Source organism: Protopterus annectens, chromosome 10.part0 (assembly GCF_019279795.1).
Source record: "Protopterus annectens isolate FY-2018-M chromosome 10.part0, PAN1.0, whole genome shotgun sequence".
In the NCBI taxonomy this organism is placed as follows: Eukaryota; Metazoa; Chordata; order Ceratodontiformes; family Protopteridae; genus Protopterus; species Protopterus annectens.
This window is the reverse complement of record NC_056744.1, coordinates 767971251-767990237: the sequence shown is the minus strand read 5'-3', so window position 1 is coordinate 767990237 and position 18987 is coordinate 767971251. Positions and strand designations below refer to the sequence as shown.

Below are 18987 nucleotides of genomic sequence, written 5' to 3'. Positions count from 1 at the left end.
AGGGGGAGGGGGGAGAACTCTCTAACTTAAACAAGTTCTAAAGAAGAGGGAAACTAAGAAGAATGAAGTACTCAACAACACGTACAGAATAAAACTAAGAACCGTAAAATATCTATTAGTTTAAAGGGTCTAAGAGAATATTTTTACACAAAAAATTGAATTATACAAGCCTGAGCCAGAAAACGACACACCTCGCAGCTGAAGTGGCAAACGGGATCTGGGTAGCTGCCGCTAGGCATCATGGGATAAGGGGTAGCCTTGAGCCAGTAAACAGCTCTCGAGCTATTGAAGATGGCAGAGTCGGAGCCGAGGATCCCAAACAGCAAGAATGAAGGCGAGATAGGCAACTTAACATCATGGCTTCTTTGGCTTCTTCCAGATTGTGCAAAGCTTTTCTCAAAGGTGCATTTCCCTTGCGTCAGTTGGTAAAAGATCTTACCTACCCCCTACCCCAGTGGGACCTTACTATGGTATTGCAAGCTCTGGTCGCGCCCCCCTCCCCCCTTTGAACCTGTGGCAACTGCAGATCTTAAATTTCTGTCTTGGAAGACAGCCTTACTAGTGGCCATCACCTTGGCTAGGAGGGTCTCAGAACTTCAGGCATTGTCTGTCAAGGTTCCATATATGGTTTTCCATAAGGACAGGGTTTCTCTTCGTACCAATCGCTCCTTTCTTCCAAAAGTGGCATCTGAGATTAAAATCAGTCAGACTGTCAATTTACCTGCTTTCTTTTCAAATTTCAGAAGTAAAGCTGAATACAAGTTACATTTGTTAGATGTTCATAGATGACTGTTTCTATTTACACAGAACCAAACCCTTTCGCAAATCTGACCATTTGTTTGTGTCCTTCTCTAAACCTTTTTTTGGGTAAACCCATTTCCAAGGTGACCATTGCTAGATGGATTTCTGTCTGCATCCTTCAAATTTACAAGGACAAGGGCTTGTCTTCTCCGGGTCAGGTTAGAGCTCATTCCACAAGGTCCGTGGCTACTTCCACTGCCTTTTGGTCTAGGGTATCTTTGGTCTAGGGTATCATTGGATGACATTTGTTCTGCGACTACTTGGTCATCTCTCATGCCTTTATTTCTCACTATAAATTGGATTGGATATCTAGAGGGAGAGCATCCTTTGACTCCGTGGTGCTCTGGAATATCCTTCCATGAGGGCCACCCAGGTGTATAAGTAGCTGGGGACTCTGTCCCACAGGTTGAAGATCAAATGAAGTAAACTACTTCAGATAAAGAAGTTATGTACTCACCATAATGTTCCATCTGAGTAGTTCTACTTCATTTGTCTTCAACCGTCCCTCCCTCCTTCCCTCTGGCCTTCCCTTCTTGGCATGTAGCAGAGCAAGTTTTAGCGGCTTTGGTCTGTGTTTCAGATGGTGGCACAAGATGTGTGTGGTAAGGTATATTGGGTCTGGTTGTTTGGTTTAGGTTGCAGCAAACTCGATCTGAGAGAAGGAAGGTGGTGGTGGTGTATTATGGGTAAGGGGAGGAGTTTGGAGCTCAGAGCAGATGCTTGTGAAGTTGCCGGCTCTGATCCGATACGGATCCGTATTCCCACAGGTTGAAGACAAATGAAGTAGAACTACTCAGTTGGAACATTATGGTGAGTAAATAACTTCTTTTTTTCTCTACTTCACATACTAGCAAAACTTTATAAAATCTGAAGCAAGAAACAGCATACACTGTGTAAAGCATGGCACAGAGCAGATTTTATTTATTCATTTATTTCCAGTTTGATTACCGGGGAAGTCCACTGGGCCCAGAGAGCCCGTTTTCAGTGGAGGCCCGGGAAGAAAAGCTCCATGAAACAGATTACAGTAAAATTAAAAGTACAAATGCAAATACATATCAAATAATACAAAGCGTGAGCAATATTGCCCATAGTGGAAAAATATCATGCAGATGCATTTTAACATTCACACAGTTAAAGGCAAAAGCTATTTACAATACTTACAGAGTGTGAGAGATCGTATGGGAATTAACTATAGAAAGTTATAGCCAGCTATAAGGTTTTTAGGAACTCAGGGGCATACCCTCCCAGGGGCTTTTGTTAAAGAATTCTAGGTAGGGAGAATGCAGTTACATTTCCATTTGGAGGAGAAGTAGGTGTAAAGCTGAGTTTTGAAGTTTGTGTTTGACATTGTCCTTAGTGTGGAAGGGAGAGAGTTCCATTTCTTACCCAAGGAGGAGGAGAGGAGAAGTTGTCCAGCAGGATGTTTAGGTTTCTGGACCGTAATTAAGTTTTGGTGTTAAGATCTGAGAGTTCTATTTGGGGTGTATGGGGGAAGGATGTTAGTTAGAGCAGGGCATTTGGTTGGATTAAATATTAGTCTATGTGCTGTAGTGAGCTGGAGGAAGTCCAGGTAATTTGTGAATTCTAACCAGTTGAGGGATTGGAGGGTAACACAGTGATGAATGGAATGTTTGGCTTTGGTGGCAAATTTAGAAATGTTGTTATAAAACAGAGTTCAAGTTTGGAAGTGATGGAAGAGGGTAGGTTAGTTAGTAGCGGGGCACCATACAGAAGGGAGGGAAGGAGGTAAGAGGAGACCAGAGTATGCCTGGTAGAAGTAGAGACGAAGTGGTTGTTCCTGTATAGCATACCTAGTTTTTGGTGGGTTTTATGTATTTTGTTGAATATGAATGTCGAACTTGGTGTTCGTCTATAGTTATACAGAGTAGTTTGGCAAAGGGAACAACTTTGATCAGAAAGTTGCTTTGGTTAAGGACTTTGAAGGAATTTTTATCAAAAGAGAAAGATTTTGAGGGTGTGAACAGTAGTATTTTAGATTTGTTAGCATTGAGAGAAAGGTGATTCTGGCACATCCAGATCTCAGTAGTTCAGACGGCAGTCTGAGTTTTAGATAGGAGTTCAGGGAGGTTAGAGGCAGAGCAGACAAGTGTAGAGTCATCTGCATATTGATGACTTTGGCATTAGGAATAGCAGAGTGAAAGTTATTGATAAAGATATTAAACAGCATTGGTCCAAGGATGGACCCCTGTGGTACTCCGTTAGGGGTGGGTAAGAAAGGTGAGGTGTCTTTTTTCCATTTCACAGCCTGAGATCTATCTGACCGATAGCTTGAGAACCAGGAAAGAGTGTTTTGGGGGAAATTTAGGTTTAAGAGGTGACTCAGAAGGTGCTTGTGGGAAATGGTATTGAATGCTTTAGAGAGATCTAGGAGCACTGTGGATTCTAAGTTCCCAGAATCTCGGGCTTGATTGACAGTTTCTAAGAATGAGAGTAGAGCTGTTATGGTGCTATGTCATGGTTGGAAGCCCTGTTGGGTAGAGGTAAGAAGCTGGTTGTTAATCAGAAAAGGCATAAGTTGGAGGTGGATGTATTTTTCTAGGATTTTGGAGATTGGAGAGAGAAGCTATAGGGCAGAAGTTTGAAATATTAGTGGTTTTGCCTCCCTTGTGGAGAGGAAGAATAAAGGTGGAACGCCAGAGTTTAGGGACATAGGATTCCTTTATGGATCTATTAATTAGGATACTAATTGGGAGAGCTATACCATTGGCAGCGACTTGAGAAAGGAAGAGGTGATGTTGTCAAGTGCATTGGAGCAGGGTTTAAGTTTGGATAGAAGTCTTTATGTTTGTGGAGACAGGTTTAAGCTCAAACATAGGGGGAAATTATTTGTGGACTTAGATGAAGTGGATTGTAGGAGAGATGGGTTGTTGTTGGGAAAAGTTTTCGTTAGGACGGATATTGACTCTATAAAGAAAGAGTTGAATAGTGAGGCTAATTCTTGCTCAGATTTACTTTGGTCTGGATAGGGGTAATTTTTGGAGCCTGAGTTGAGGAGTGAGTTTTTATGGAGTTCCAAAAAAGCCTAGGGTTTTGGGGATGGTTGGACTGGAGCTTAGTGTAGATGGATTTTTTTGTCTTTAAAGATTTGTTTTTTTTTTGCAGAGTTACAGAGCTGTATATATTGGAGAAGAGTTTCGGGAAGTTTATTCTTTTGGTAAAGCTTTCAGGATTTGTCTCTCTGCATAATTTGCTTTGTTTCTTTGGTAAGCCAAGGGGCAGTTATAATTGTTATTCTTTTTTTTTTCCTTGGTGGAGCTAGGGAATTTTGAGCATCTAGGAAAGTAGAATTAAAGTGGTCTATGGCTTTATCGAGTGGAAGGGTTTTTAGAATGTTCCAATTAATTTGTTTGAGATAGAGAAGGTTTTGGAGTCAAATTTACTAAGGTTGTGGGTCTAAATATATTGATGTTGGTGTAGATGGGAGGTGGTTCCACGGAAAATGAAAGCTGGGAGGTGGTCACTAATAGAGTCTGGGATGGTGCCAGAGTTAGTAATTTTATTTGGATGGGTGATTAGTATCCAGTCAAGAGTGGATCCTAGGGGGATTTGTTTTATTGGGTTAATGGACAGGGAGGGTATGGGACTGTTGATTTTATTCCAGTCGATGTTTACATCGCCTGGTATGCAAGTTTCAAGGTGAATTTCAGCTGAGGGCCATTGGAGTACGTCTTCAAGGGTTGAGACGCTATTTCCGGGTGGGATATAAAGGGCGATGATACAGAGGCTTTTGTGATTATTAATTTTTAATAGACCGGCTCTTAGTTCTGCATTGGCGAATTTAGCAATGGGGTTTGGTAGGGGAATTAAGGTAAGTAGATTGGGATAGATTAATGCAATGCCTCCGCCTTTTTTCTTTGGGCGGTTACATCTAAGAGTGTGAAATCCAGAGTGTAGGATTTCAGAGTCAGAGATGTGGTGTTTGAGCCAAGTTTTAGAGATGGCTACAATGTCAGGTTGGTTATGACTTAGCCATGCTTGAAACTGATGTGCTTTGCTGCTGAGACTCTGGGCACTGAGTGTGAAAAAATTTAAGAGTATTGTAGGGGGAAGAAAGGAATAGAGGAAGGGGAAGGTAATTGTCATTTGTGGGTGGGTTAGGTCCAGTGTTGGAGTGAATGTCTCCAGCTAAGATGAGGTTATTGAAGGAAGTTATTTTAGTGTGTTTTGCTTTGGATTTAGGGTATTCTGGATGGTCTAGTATTTAAGAGTAAGTGACTTAGCAGTAGTGGAAATAATTTTAGGATTAAATAGGTGCAGAGGGTTGAGCTGAAACAGAAAGGAGGAGATGGAAAAGAAATGATTATTTGTGTGAGGGAGGAGATGGCTTTGTGTAGGAGTATGGTAAGGAGTAGTGTGTGGAAGCTGATTGGAGGTATAGGACCTGGCATGGTATAAAGTTGTTATGAGTAGTAAGGGGGGGATGGGGGTTCGGAGTGTTAGAAACAGTAAGGAAGGCATGGTTAGAAAAAGGTAGCTTAATATGGGAGGATTTGTAGTTGGAGAGAAGAGCTGTGGGGTGAGAGGGGGTAGTGAAAGAGTGATGTATTTAATTCGTGATGTATTTAATTACTATGGGTGAAAGCAGGAGGAGTAAAGAGGGGAAGGCTTTGACTGGATGGTTGTCTTGAGTGGGTGGGGAGTGGTTGAAATAAAAGTAGGAGTAATGGGGGCAGGTGGAAATTAGGGGCAGGGTAGAGGAGCGGAGTGAGCCCACAGGGTGAACGGAGTGGGTAGAGCCAAGGAGAAGGAAGAAAATCCGCGAAAGTTATCAGTGAAGCTGAGAACTAGCTCAGAGTTAAGGATACACTGTGTGTGTGAAATTAGAAGGCTGCAGGGGGTAGACAGGGGTAGGAGCTGAAAACAAGGCCATTGCTGTTAAGTAGAATATAGTAAGTATTAATAGGGCTAAAACAGGACAATGGTAAATTAATAGAACAGTTACAGTACTTTTGGCGTGTATTAAAAGATAGGTAGTGGTTGAACAATCCTACCTGGTGGCCTAACTGAGTAAGTACAGTGGTAAGCTACAAGCACTCAGAGGAGGGGGAAAGAGCCTAGGAGAGTAATGGGAGAATAAAACCCATAGTAGACTGCTAGCAAATGCAGGCAGGGTTAATATAAAACAGTGGTAGGTATAGGATATATTTTTATTTTACAATAGAGTACATATACATTTAAAGGTAGTTATTGGGGAGGCAGAGTGGTTACAGAATCTCTGCAGGATCCTCTTAGGATGAACTTTACAAAAATAGCAATAAGAACCACAAAAAAAACAATACCAGGTAGTACTTGCATGCGAGCACACTACTGGGGATTCCTATGAAGCAAGATAGAAAATTTAAGTCAAAAGATGGTGCCGTTCTACATCAGTTTTTTTGATACCTCTGTAATTAAGCAGGAGTGGGAGGGAGGTGAGCAGGTTCAAGGTGGGGGAAGGAGGTAGACACAAAGTAATGCAAGGTTGTGATCAGAAATAACTGGACTAGGCCATCTGCTAAAAAGAAAACAGGAAAACCAAGCTAAGTCAATTCCAGGTCAGTATAATGCGGTATCTTCCTAATAACTACAAATCTTATGCAGCTAATCTAGTACAGTGTGGTGAAAGGGACCACCACACATGGAAAAACAATCAAAGCATGGGCTGCGGGTGCATAGGTAAACTTTTTCCAAGCGAAAGTAGTGTTGAGCAATAGGAAGAGAAAAATGGGGGGGACACCAGCAGTGTGCATGAGTACAGTGAAAGGGGAAAGAGTCTTCAGTTTAGAGGACAGATTAAATACAACTCTAACATACACTAGTGTAGCTGAAAGCACTTTAGTGTTCCACTGATGCAGGGTCTCACAATGCAGGGCAGCGAGACAGCCTTGGGTTCATTGGAGGTTGGCCAAGACACAGGATGAAACTTTTGCTGTTGGGACTGAAAGTAAAAAGGAAAATGAGGTAAATATTAGGTCTGAAGTTTTAAAACACTCTGATTACCAAGTAGCTAAGATAGAGGATGCAGGGGAGGAGCAGCATACCTTGTAAGAAGCAGCACAATTATATGAGCAACACATAAAATGCAAGGGTAGCAGAAAAATTTTACAGTTTTTCATACTTTGCAAAATGTGCTTATAAAAACTGAAGAAATAAATGACATAGACTATAAAAAGCATATTACATTTTTTTATTTCAGTATTTTACATAACAGTGGAAGTGTACACACCCCTGTTAAAATGACAGGTTTTTGTGATATAAAAAAATGAAACCACAGTAAATCATTTCAAAACTTTTCCCACCTTTAATGTGACCTATAACCTGTACAATTCAATTGAAAAACAAACATCTGTTAGGGGAAAAAATATAAAAAATAAAAAACGTACAATACGCTGGCTGCATAAGTGTGCACACACCCCTAACTAAATATACCAACTCCGAGATTGCATTACAGTAGGGAAAGGGGCAATTTCAAACTGATGGCCAAGTGAGTTTTTTCCCTAGGAAAAAAAAAACGCTGAATTGACCTTTCGCAGAACAGGCAATTTGTTCTTTAGGGGTTAATGAAGAGGCATTCACTGTAATGCCTCTTAGATAAGGTTATATAGACCCCTCATAAGAAGTACTTGATTTTATCATGTCTCCATAAGTATGGGTATTGCTGGACCAATTCATGTGTGGGTGTATAGTTTTATAGCTGTTGCATTTGTTTTATCTTTAATTTTGCATTCTGAAAAGACTTGAAACTGTCTCAGAATGTTCCACAACACTAAAGTATCCTTTTTCTGGATCATCATTTTTCTATTAATGTCAAATGTTTACCTCCCCTGCACAAAACTACACTGATGCATATCTATCAATTTTTTTATGACCTTTGCCATTCTTTTAGCTATCAGAGACATAAGCACTGTATAATCTTGGGGTTTAGAATCAAAATAGACCTTTATCATCTTTTAGATATTATGGGGTACAGTATATTGAAATTATTGTGAAAGTATATTTCAATATTTTGTTTTGTGAATGCTGCCACCTTTTGGTGTACATTGAGGGTTTGTATGTAGCCAAGCATGTGACATATAAGGCACGATGTATAAAAATTTATATTTTGCATAGCATAACTGCACTACATGACTCCATTTGAAATGCATAAATGAGTTTGACTATAAGTGAACCAGAAAAGAATATAGCTGTGTCTAGACTGATTCATGCATTTTAAATTGGCTGCCAAACTAAAGGATTTAAAAGTAGAAATTCACGTGTTGCATCTGTAAACCCATTTTGTCAGAATGTGTAACATATAATAAAAGGTCATTTATATTGGTGAGGTTGCATTTAGTGTATAAATTGGCAAATTCTGACAAGTGTGTGTGGGGGGGGGAGTTAGCTGGTTTAACAGTCTAGAAAACTTGATAAAAACAAAAATTGAAAACCTTGGCTACATACTGGTCAGCATACCGTGTGTGTGAGAAACACTGACATTTAGAGAGAGTCACTGTTTTTCATAGGATAGTCCAGATTTGAATAGCTAGGGGTGAGGACACAAAAAATGTTATGGCTTGATAATACAAAAGATTATTTCTAAATATTGCAGAAAATTAAAAGGTAATGTATATTGCATAGGTTTTAACCACCTGTTGCCTCAAAAATCCAGAGCAATGCAATAACTGATGGACAGTTAGATTGTTGTTGGAAATAAAAGGATTTGCATTATCATGCATCACTGAAAAGCAAGTCTTCTAATTCTAATGTCTAACACTGTACTGCAATTGCTATTGTTCTGTCACAAAATCAGAAATTTTAGGACGGGCAGAGTAACATTTTGAGACCAGTGTCAATGACAATTGAGAGAGGTGTATTATATTGAGAAAACAAGGTAAATGTAGTGATTGTGGGTACAAACTGTCTAGCAAAGGTTTGGATTTCAAGAAGTGCCGAAATCTGATTAACTGATAGCGTGCAACATATCAGTTGTTCATCTGAGTATCTAATAATGTGTGCTGTAAAGTGCCTGTAGACTTTTAAATGTGCAATTATGCATACAAAAAAGAAACATTAAATGACATTTGTTTATATATAATATCACTCAGAATGAGTTAAAATGTAAGGCATTTAAGTGTTCTGACTTAAAGAGTGATGCTTGAATAGGAATGCCTTACATGTGATGGGAGTTCTGTTGAGATTTGCTCCCAAGTGGCTGTGTTTGATCCTGAAGATGAAGTCCAAAGGATCAGCTGCTCAAAGCAGAAGAGAATAAATCTAAACCATACATCCTACACCAATGTATACTTCACAAAACTGATACGTGGACTGCATATACACATTACCAAAAAAGTGAAGTACAAAATGCTTCAGATGGGAATGCCATCCCTGAAAGCAGAAAAAACAGTCCCAAGATCAATTGGGCAGGCCCATGGATCGAAAACAGCCTGAGGCTCAAAGTGCACTTAATCCTGTTCTGACTGAAATGCCTCTATATAGTGACAATTTGTCAATTGCTAATGGGTAGTATTTGTTGAACATAAAGAAATGCAAGAAAAGTAATGTAGTTTGAACACATTTTTAGAAGTCCAGTCATTCTTTTAAGTTATTTCTAGTACTGAATTAAGGTAAGTACTTTTGTCTGGTGTCATGGCCTTTTACCCAAGTAGTGCACAATAGCTAGTGATGTGTCAAATGATGGACATGATTTAAGGGAATATTGGCTGCATGATTACAAGATGTCAGATATGACCGTACTAAGTCTGCAGGCAGTCCTAACCAGATTACTGCTTTTGGTAATGCTTGTGTTAAATGCTACTTTTATGTCCTACCCATTTCTGGACTCTTGTTCAGTCCCCCTAAAGCACACCCATAATCCACACGTGCCCTCCACTGACCATTGTTCTGTCTTATTCTCAGTAGTGCAGCTATTGTGCCATTGTCATTATTTCTGTGGCAGGTAACAAACATAACCTTATCACACTAGAATTCTAAAAACTGGAGATATCCTCAGAGGGTTCAGTCCTGCCCACATCAGTTGCCCCCTGGTAATACTTCCAACAGTAGATCTTCTTGAACCCAGATCATTGGTGATGCTTGTAGATGCTCTGGTGTGTCCATGTTTTTTCCAAGGAACTAGATGGAGTTTAAGGAAGGTCACTGCCAGTGGACAACTGGTTAATGAGTACTGCAGGGACTGTAGTGAGGCTGCAAAATACAGTATGATGAATGTCAAGGTGAAAAAAGAAGCAAAAAAGCTGAACTTTGTCAGTTGGCAAAAGCAATAATGTAGTAGAAACCTTATACATTAGTTGCATACTTGACATTTTTGGCATTAGTCATTTGTCTGTGGACCACTGATCAGGTTGTAGTACCTGTTTGGGTTCAAAGTTAAGTCAGTAGTTGTAAACATCACAATAAGTACAGTGCAGCATCTTTATTTTTGTAGATACATTATACTTTTTTATAATGGAAATCCTAATTTCTGTTGTGTGATCAGTTGTACTTTTGAGTTTTGATGTAAACGATTTATGAACAGATATGAGACATCTCACCAGTGCCCCTTTGATCTGTCTGTTCTACCTCTTAAAGCCTTTATCATAGGCTTGACCTCCTACATCTGAGGTTTAATTTTGTATTCTGTATTTTTCCGTGTTTTGCAACAGTTGTATTGGATCAAACTTAAGAATTGATGTCTGGTAATTGTTCTGCTGCTTGAAAGTTCATTTTATATGGAGCAAGGCAGTGCAGATCATTTTAAAAGTATAATTAACGAGCTTTACATTTGTCTGCATATACTTTTTGCTTTGTGTGTGCTTCTGTGCCTTTAAATGAGTGTTTTCAAAACATTTGACATGTCTTTCATGTTTTTTTTTCCTTTTCCTTTTCAGGTGTTGGAATTTGAAGGCTGGGTGGATGTTGTGTTTATAATGCAGTATATGCTTTCATGTGTTATGGGGTGAGTATAAACGATGTACGTTAAGCTCACAGTGCGTAGGTAGCTTATATAAGTCTTCCTCAGGATGTTTAATTGTAGGCCACACACGTGTAGTGCTAAAACCTGGCATGGTAAGATTTCCTTGAAGGAATTTAAAAACTTGCATGAAATTCAAATGAGTGAAGACACTAATTTCAGAGTCTTGTTAACAAAGCATTGATCTCAGTAAAGGAGTGGTGGTTTGCGCCTTCCTTATCTTTCTGTTTTACAAAGGCTTGTCTTCAGCGAGTTGGAATGTTGAGAATAGGGGATTTAAGGATCAGTTGGAATGTTGAGAATAGGGGATTTAAGGATCTGCTGGTTGGCTTTGATAACTTAATGAAGACAGAATTGCATGACATCTTTCTAGAAGTTGTGACCGTGTTGATGTTGCTAGTGAAAGGAAGGAGCTAAAAATGGAGCAATGACTGCATTATTGTTTTGTTCACGTCAGCAGACATCAGTTCAACAGTAGTGACTTCCAGTTATTGTATGATAGGTTGTATATACCTGATGTAGAAAAGCAGCACTTTGGTGCTCTACTTCCAATTTTATATCTAACTGAGCCTTCCTTCCTAATCTGCTGCCATTGCTCAAGCAAATACTTTTTAAGGCAGAATAGAAAATGTTTTGAGTAGAAGTGTATTGTAACCTTCCATTGCTGGTTCTCTGTCAGATTACAACACGGGGCAGATTTTGGAAAGTTTCATGTAGACAGAAAAAAATATCCAGTAAGTATTTTGTTTCCACTTGGTAGTTGTGATATTTTACAACAGAACATCAAATAACTCAATGTTAATGTGAGTTTCTGTCGTCAGTAGATTGAGTTTGCCAGTAGGCTGTGAGATATGTTTTTGTGGTTAAAGTTAAATTCATCCAGGTGCAGTTATAACCTCTATAGTTTTAAAGCAGCTAGTTTGCTTGCTGTTAATGTAGTGCTAGAAAATACAGATTGTAAATTGTCTGCCAGTGTCAAGCTACAATTTGGGCATCTAAAATAGAAGCAAACTATGACATTAAAATGTGTCATATTTAATGAGTTGACAGGCCTCTGTTTTTAGTCCATCTTGCATAGTCTTAAATGAAAGGTTTAATCTCAGAGAACCAGAATAGTTGTCCTACTAGTATAGAAAATCATTTCTGCTTGCATTTCCATTGCTTTTGGTGTGGAAGTTTATATTCAAGAACTGAGGAAGACCGCAACAGTGGGAAAATGCTTGAATACGCATTGACTGTACCAAATGAGTGGAAGACAGCAGCATTTCTTCCCTTGTACATGGGGCTTCAACCGACCTGCACAATTATAGACCCATAAGCCTGACCAGTCTCATCTGTAAAGCTATGAAAAGGATCATTGTGGAGTTAATAAACAAGGGTATAGGTAAGTGGCTGACTGTTGACCTAACCCAGTTTGGATTCATCAAGTGCAGGTGCTGCCTACTTATCTTGGATGACTTTTTTTTAAAAAACATTACTGAAGCAATGGGTGAGGGCAGAAGAGTGTACAGTGCGTTATTTTAACTTTGCTGTATTACTGTGATTTGTGTGATGAAACTTGGAATACTTTAATTTGTGGCTACTCTTTCCATGAAGCCCAGCTTCAGGGGGCATGGTGACTCCCACATTCTAAGTCTGTGTAAGTGGATTTTTATGCAGGCTTAGCGATGGTCTCTGCCCAAACCTTAGCTGTTCTAAAATGAACTCTTCCCAGAGGTGTACACAGATGTTATTTTGAGCTACAACTGATGGGTGTGAGAGCTGTCTTTAGAAAGGAACTGACCCTCTAGTCCATTTCAACTGTTACTGCCTGGCTTTACAGGACTAGTGTGCATTTGCAGGATTTATGTGATTGGTGTGAAACAACCTGGAATATTTTAGTGTGTGACTGCTGTTTGCTTGGAAGTTCACAGCGCTACAGTACAATATGTGGCTATCATTTGAAAGTAATTGACCTTCTCAACAGGCACTGTCTGGCTTTGCAGGACTAGTGTGCATTTATGTGAATTAAGATGGACTAAACTATATGTCTGATATGTACAGGCAAATTAGCTGTGTTAGTAGAGGAAAATGAATAGTTGCCTGTTGTTGCTTGCTCATTATTTTTGCTTTGCAGGACAAATGTGAAATGTGCAAAGCAACTGTGTGGGGCAAAGGATAAGTACATTGCATGGCCATCCAATTTTATCACAGTCAGACATCTGCGTTCTATACGGAAGTGGCTATAACTGCTTAGTGGGGGGATGGCCAGATAAGTGACTCACCCTCTTCTGATTCACTCTATTTAGATAATTTTTTTCCAATAAATGTGGCATTAAATGAATCATAGAACATCAGGACATTCATAGCTTCAGGGGGCATGGTGACTCCCCACATTCCAAGTCTGTGTAAATAGATTTTTATACAGGCTTAGCGGTAGTCTTTGCCTAAACTTAAGCTGTTCTAAAATGAACCCTTCGCAGAGGTGTGACAGAAGGTCATTGTAGGTTGTGAGGGTGGGGGAGTGGGAGACTAAGGACAATGTCCTTATTTCTTTAAGTTTGCTCCTATACCACAGAGGTGTGCATAAGCAGCTCTAACTTGTGTTAGGCTGGGGACAGTTGGTCATTATTTCACTGACATTCTTCACACACTCCAGAGGTATGTACAGAGGGTCAGTGTAGGAGCAGTGTACTGTCTAGAAGTTGCAAGTTGGAAGCATTATTGTGGTCATTATTTATTTCACTTTCCTTGCAAGCAAACATAAAATGTGTACAAAGGTGGCTGTCTTTTGTGGGAATGTAATAGCCATACTGTTTTTATACATGTGTGAGAGCATAAGGTCAAAATGTTATGTTCTATTTCTATTTGCTTTTTCAGCTTCATCCCAGTCAAACATCAGAGATGTACACAGATGGTATCTGTCTTTTGGGGGTAGGGGTGAGGAGGCATGCTGTGTATATGTATGACAGCAACAACTTGAAATATATGACTGTGCCCATTTGTGCATTAATTTTAATTCCAGTCTAACACTAGAGGGGGAATTCACAGATGGTGAATTTTTTGAGGGGGTAAGGAGGTGGAGTACTATTCTCAGACATGGTTTATGTATCCTTGAAAATATTAGTCTTTCCAGTTTACTGTCAATTTGGAGCATTAAGCCTTTGATACAATCAATTAAATTACTTCCTTGAAATAAACAAAAAAAAAAAACAAATTTCTTTCTTTACAATTTTTGTTAAAGCCATCATTGGATCAAAAGTTTGGGGGGAAAAAACTCTTGAAATTCACTTCAAACAATCAAGAACCTACATTGCTTTTGCAGATGCCACTTCTGCCAAACCCCAGCTTAATATATATTTTTTTCTCTCCAAGTGTAGTCCTGGTTATTTAGGGTGTGTTGAAAACATGAAGGAAAAAGCAAAGCTGAAGAGTAACACTGAATTTCTTTCCTCTGTGAGGACTAGTTCTCAGGCCATCACTGGATGAAAAGGTTGTTTCTGAAATGCACTTCAGAGCATCTAGAACCACTATGGCTTCTGTGAGTGTAGCTGCCCCACCCCTAGACCCCCAGTTTAATGCACTTGTTTCCTGTACAGTTATTAAAGTACAGTCTTGCCTGGTTAGGATGTGTTGAATGAATGAATAGTGGAAAAACAGAGAGCAAGAGAAGCTGTGAGAAAAAAACACCTGGTGGTTGTGGTTTGCTCAGAATGGGGAGCATGGAGGCCCTGGGTGATATTCGTTTGGGGGGGGGGGACTGTGAAGCCCTTCACCTATAAGGTCAGTTCACCTAAGGCTGGCCCTGGTGTCAGCAAAGGTTGTGAACAAGGCACATGCAAAGTCTTCACCTTTTTTGTCTCGTTAATGTTTTATATTTGATTCTTGATTTAGACATGAAAACAGTTGTTATTGTGCACCAAACATCATTTGCATATAATAAACAAGATTATATGCAGTGAACTTTTTCTTAGGGATTGTTGATGTTTGTTGTACAGTCAGGTTTTGCAGAATGTTACAACATACCTCTGTGTAAAATCATTGTGAGAAACACACAGGGATAGCCAAAATGTAGTTCATAAGAACTGTTCATTTTGAAGCAGAATTGTTCATCAGCAAAGGGTTTCATTCAACAGTAATATGGTCAAACATTTACATTTCAGAACCGTTTTAAAGACGTCCTTAAATCATTGCTGACTTTTGTCCAAGGGATGAAGCAAAGTCCTGTCTTACAGCAGATTGTACTTTTTTGCTTGCTGTGGGGAAAAAAGAAAAACGGAAATCGTGAAGGAAATGGTTGTATAGGTGATTGACCTGAATGATGATCACAATACAAGCAAAGTTTACAGGACACTGGAATTCTTAGTAGAATTTTGTAGTTTTTGTTACTGGCTTATTTTCATTCATTATGTCTTTGTCACAGCTACAGTTAACTTAGAACATAACACCACTCTCAAGTATTCAACTGCGGTACCACCTTTAACATTCTTGTAAGAAAAGCGTAGTCCGGGTCTGAACTGTCTGCAAACAGCTACAGTTAACTTTGAACCTAACGCCACTCTTAAGTATTCAACTGCGGTACCACCTTTAACATTCTTTCCTAACACCACTCTTAAGTATTCAACTGCGGTACCACCTTTAACATTCTTGTAAGAAAAGCGCAGTCTGGGTCTGAACTGTCTGCAAACAGCTACAGTTAACTTTGAACCTAACACCACTCTTAACTATTCAACTGTGGTACCACCTTTAACATTCTTGTAAGAAAAGCGCAGTCCGGGTCTGAACTGTCTGCAAACAGCTACAGTTAACTTTGAGTATGTGTCTACCTGTTTGAGCCAATTTCATTTTCCCCTGGAGAGCACTCTGCTTTGGTTGTAAGCAGCCCCCCCACCACCACACACACACACACACACACACACACACACACACACCTTCCACTTTCTCTTATTCCCTTCTGTTAGCAAATAGTATCCATAACTGATCAATACCGTGTGTTTGTAAATTTAAACTATGATCACAGTAGCCTACTGATACAAGGTTATCCTGTTTTTCCACCTGAGAAATTAAGAAATGACTTAGTTTCAGAGCAGTCCTTGGTCAGTTGTGATTGTTTCTTAACACATACTTGTCTTTGCTTTGGCTCATTAGCAGCAGTACAAAGAACTGCCTGTTCACACCCTTGTTCTCCCCTCCCCTGTTTATTACCTTAAGACAAACCCAAAGTTAATAAATATTACCTGTGGCAGGCACCATTTTTAAAACTACAATCCACTCTGCTACAGGCCCCATGAAGGCTCAGTGTCTCTCCAGTAAGTGTTTTACAACTGTAAATGCCTATTTTTGTTGAATTGTATTAGACGTTGTACAACTGTATATGTTTATGTTGAATTGTGTTAGACATCTAATATGATTTATGCTTTATTATTAGATGTTACTATGGCATGCTAGCATTTGTATGCACCAATTTGTTTTTAGTAAAATAGTATGTATGGTATATTTTCATAGCTGCACCTTGTTCACTAATGTTATTCATGTAATTGTGTTGTGTGTAGACAGCTCATACTTTTGTCTATTTCTATATAATTGTGCTGTTACTGGTGGATAGAATCACATTAGAGAACCACGACAGATTGCTGCTCGCTATATTTTTATCTGTGACTGCATTACCGTTTGGGGTTTCTTTTCTAATGTTCTTCCAATTGGCTCAGTATCTGCATATATACTAAGTAGCTGGTGCATGGCATTGTCCTGCATGCGGTAGCTGTTTGCTCAGTGTGTTTTTTATAATCTTTATAATATATATTTACCATCTCAAAAGTGCTTACTCCTCTCTGTACTCTACTTTTCTAGACCTAACACCACTCTTAAGTATTCAACTGCAGTACCACCTTTAACATTCTTGTAAGAAAAGCGCAGTACGGGTCTGAACTGTCTGCAAACAGCTACAGTTAACTTTGAGTATGTGTCTACCTGTTTGAGCCAATTTCATTTTCCCCTGGAAAGCATTCTGCTTTGGTTGTAAGCAGCCCCCCCCCCCACACACACACACACACACACACACACACACACACACACACACACATCTTCCACTTTCTCTTATTCCCTTCTGTTAGCAAATAGTATCCATAACTGATCAATACAGTGTGTTTGTAAATTTAAACTATGACCACAGTAGCCTACTGATACAAGGTTATCCTGTTTTTCCACCTGAGAAATTAAGAAATGACTTACAGTTTCAGAGCAGTCCTTGGTCAATTGTGATTGTTTCTTAACACATACTTGTCTTTGCTTTGTGATTGTTTCCAGCCCTCATACGAGCAACTAACAGGGTCTGTACCGCTGCTCCCCACCCTGCCCCTGTTCCTCCGCCCCAGTGGTCCCACCTTTATTGCACTCAAACCCCTCCCATCTTTCTAATAGCCAACCACAGCACTAACCCAACACTACCTCCTCCATCTTCCCACTACTATCACACCACCTCAACTAACATGTACAAGCATACCTTTCCTATGCTCACTGCATGCACTCTCCTTGCATATCTTACATCCTACCAAAGCTCCATCATTCCCCCACTCAACCACTACCACTGTACTACTACTCACACCACCACTCATGTCTCACCCACACTCAGCTCCCCTCCCACCAGCTCAAGAACCATCCCTATGCACCCCCCACATATTCTACCAACTGTATTACTCAAATATAAAGCATCCCTACAACTTAACATAGTAACCCTCCCACCATACCTATTACCCACAGAGCACAATCATAAAGTTTCCCTTATAATCAAACACATTCAAAAACTGAGAAAACTAATAATCTCATGCTTATCAAAACTAGGCCTAAGTGGAGACATCCACCCCAACCATGGCCCTACCATCTCCAACCCCAATCTTCATAATCAGACTAGAAACCACAACTTCTCCCATATTACAGCCAATAGAAAGCCAAGTGACTTCCTTCTACTATGCCTAAATATTAGAAGTATATCCAACAAAGTCCATGAACTCCATGCCACCATAGACTTGTACTCCCCAGATATAGTCATCCTGACAGAAACCTGGCTAAAACCTCACATTACCAGTGAGCAAATACTCCCTACAGGTTACGGCATACTAAGAGTAGACCGGCTAAACAAAAAAGGAGGTGGTGTAGCTATAATATTTAAACAGCATCTAAACATCCAGATCTTAAAATCATCAGCTCCACAAATAGGCAATGAAGAAATAATCTATACCAACCTCAAAATTAACCAAAACAAAACCATCAACATAATTGGATGCTACTTCCCACCTGGCCAAAACATCCCTCCCTTAGAAAACCTCCTCAGCTGGTCTACCCACCATCTCCCCCAAGAAACTATCATCTTAGGTGATTTCAATATTGACTGGCAATTCTGTTCTGGCAACAATCCAACCCATCATGTACACCTTCATGGCTTCACTCAACTAGTCCAGTCACCAACCAGGATAAATAAAAACTCCACCAAGCACACTACCCTGGATTGGATACTAGTCAGTAAGAGCCCCCAGTCATATATAACAGGCTGCTTACCAGATGGCCTCAGTGATCACTCCCCAACATTCCTACTCAAAAAATACCTATACCAAGCTAAACCTGTCATCTACCGTCAGATACGTAAAAAACTAAACTTTAACCTACTCACATTCATCTCATCCCTCAAAGAATGTAACTGGCATCCTCTAAAGTACCTCAGTCTAGATGATGCAGTTGAATTTTTTAATACTACCTTCCTGAACATCCTTAATTACCATGCCCCAATAAGATTCTCCAGAACCAAAGCACAACCCTCCCCATGGCTACAGAAAACCACTAAGTCAGAAATGAAAAACAGGGATAAAGCCTGGGAGCACTGGCGCAAAACCAAAACCCCCTCAGCTAGACAGAAATTCCTAGAACTACGCAATAGAGTCAAAAAGCTGATAAAACGGGACAAATCCCAATACTACGAGTCTGCCCTAGACTCCTCACAACACAGCCCCAAACAATTCTGGTCCTCCATAAACTCCATCCTCCACTCAGGTAAAGTCAGTACCCCCCCCCCCCTAACATCCCTCACTCCTCAGAAAATATTGCTTCCTCATTCAACACACACTTCACCCAAACCATACTATCACTAGCTAAACAACACAACCCCCCTCCCCTCCAACCCACACCTTCAACTAGTAATCTCCCCACTGCCTTCTCTTTTTCTCCTGTACCTACCTCCAACATAAAAAAACTCTTAGCTAAACTTA

The 18987-nt window shown here is 39.9% G+C and overlaps 1 protein-coding gene across 1 annotated transcript in view; it reads left to right on the top strand.

Moving 5' to 3' along the window:
* SLC35D1 (solute carrier family 35 member D1) overlaps positions 1-18987 on the top strand; it is a 467863-nt gene that overhangs the window by 242798 nt on the left and 206078 nt on the right. Inside the window, exon 10 of the mRNA XM_044086804.1 lies at positions 10668-10735. Within this exon, the coding sequence (XP_043942739.1) occupies positions 10668-10735 (68 nt within the window). The remainder of the gene's footprint in view (positions 1-10667; positions 10736-18987) is intronic.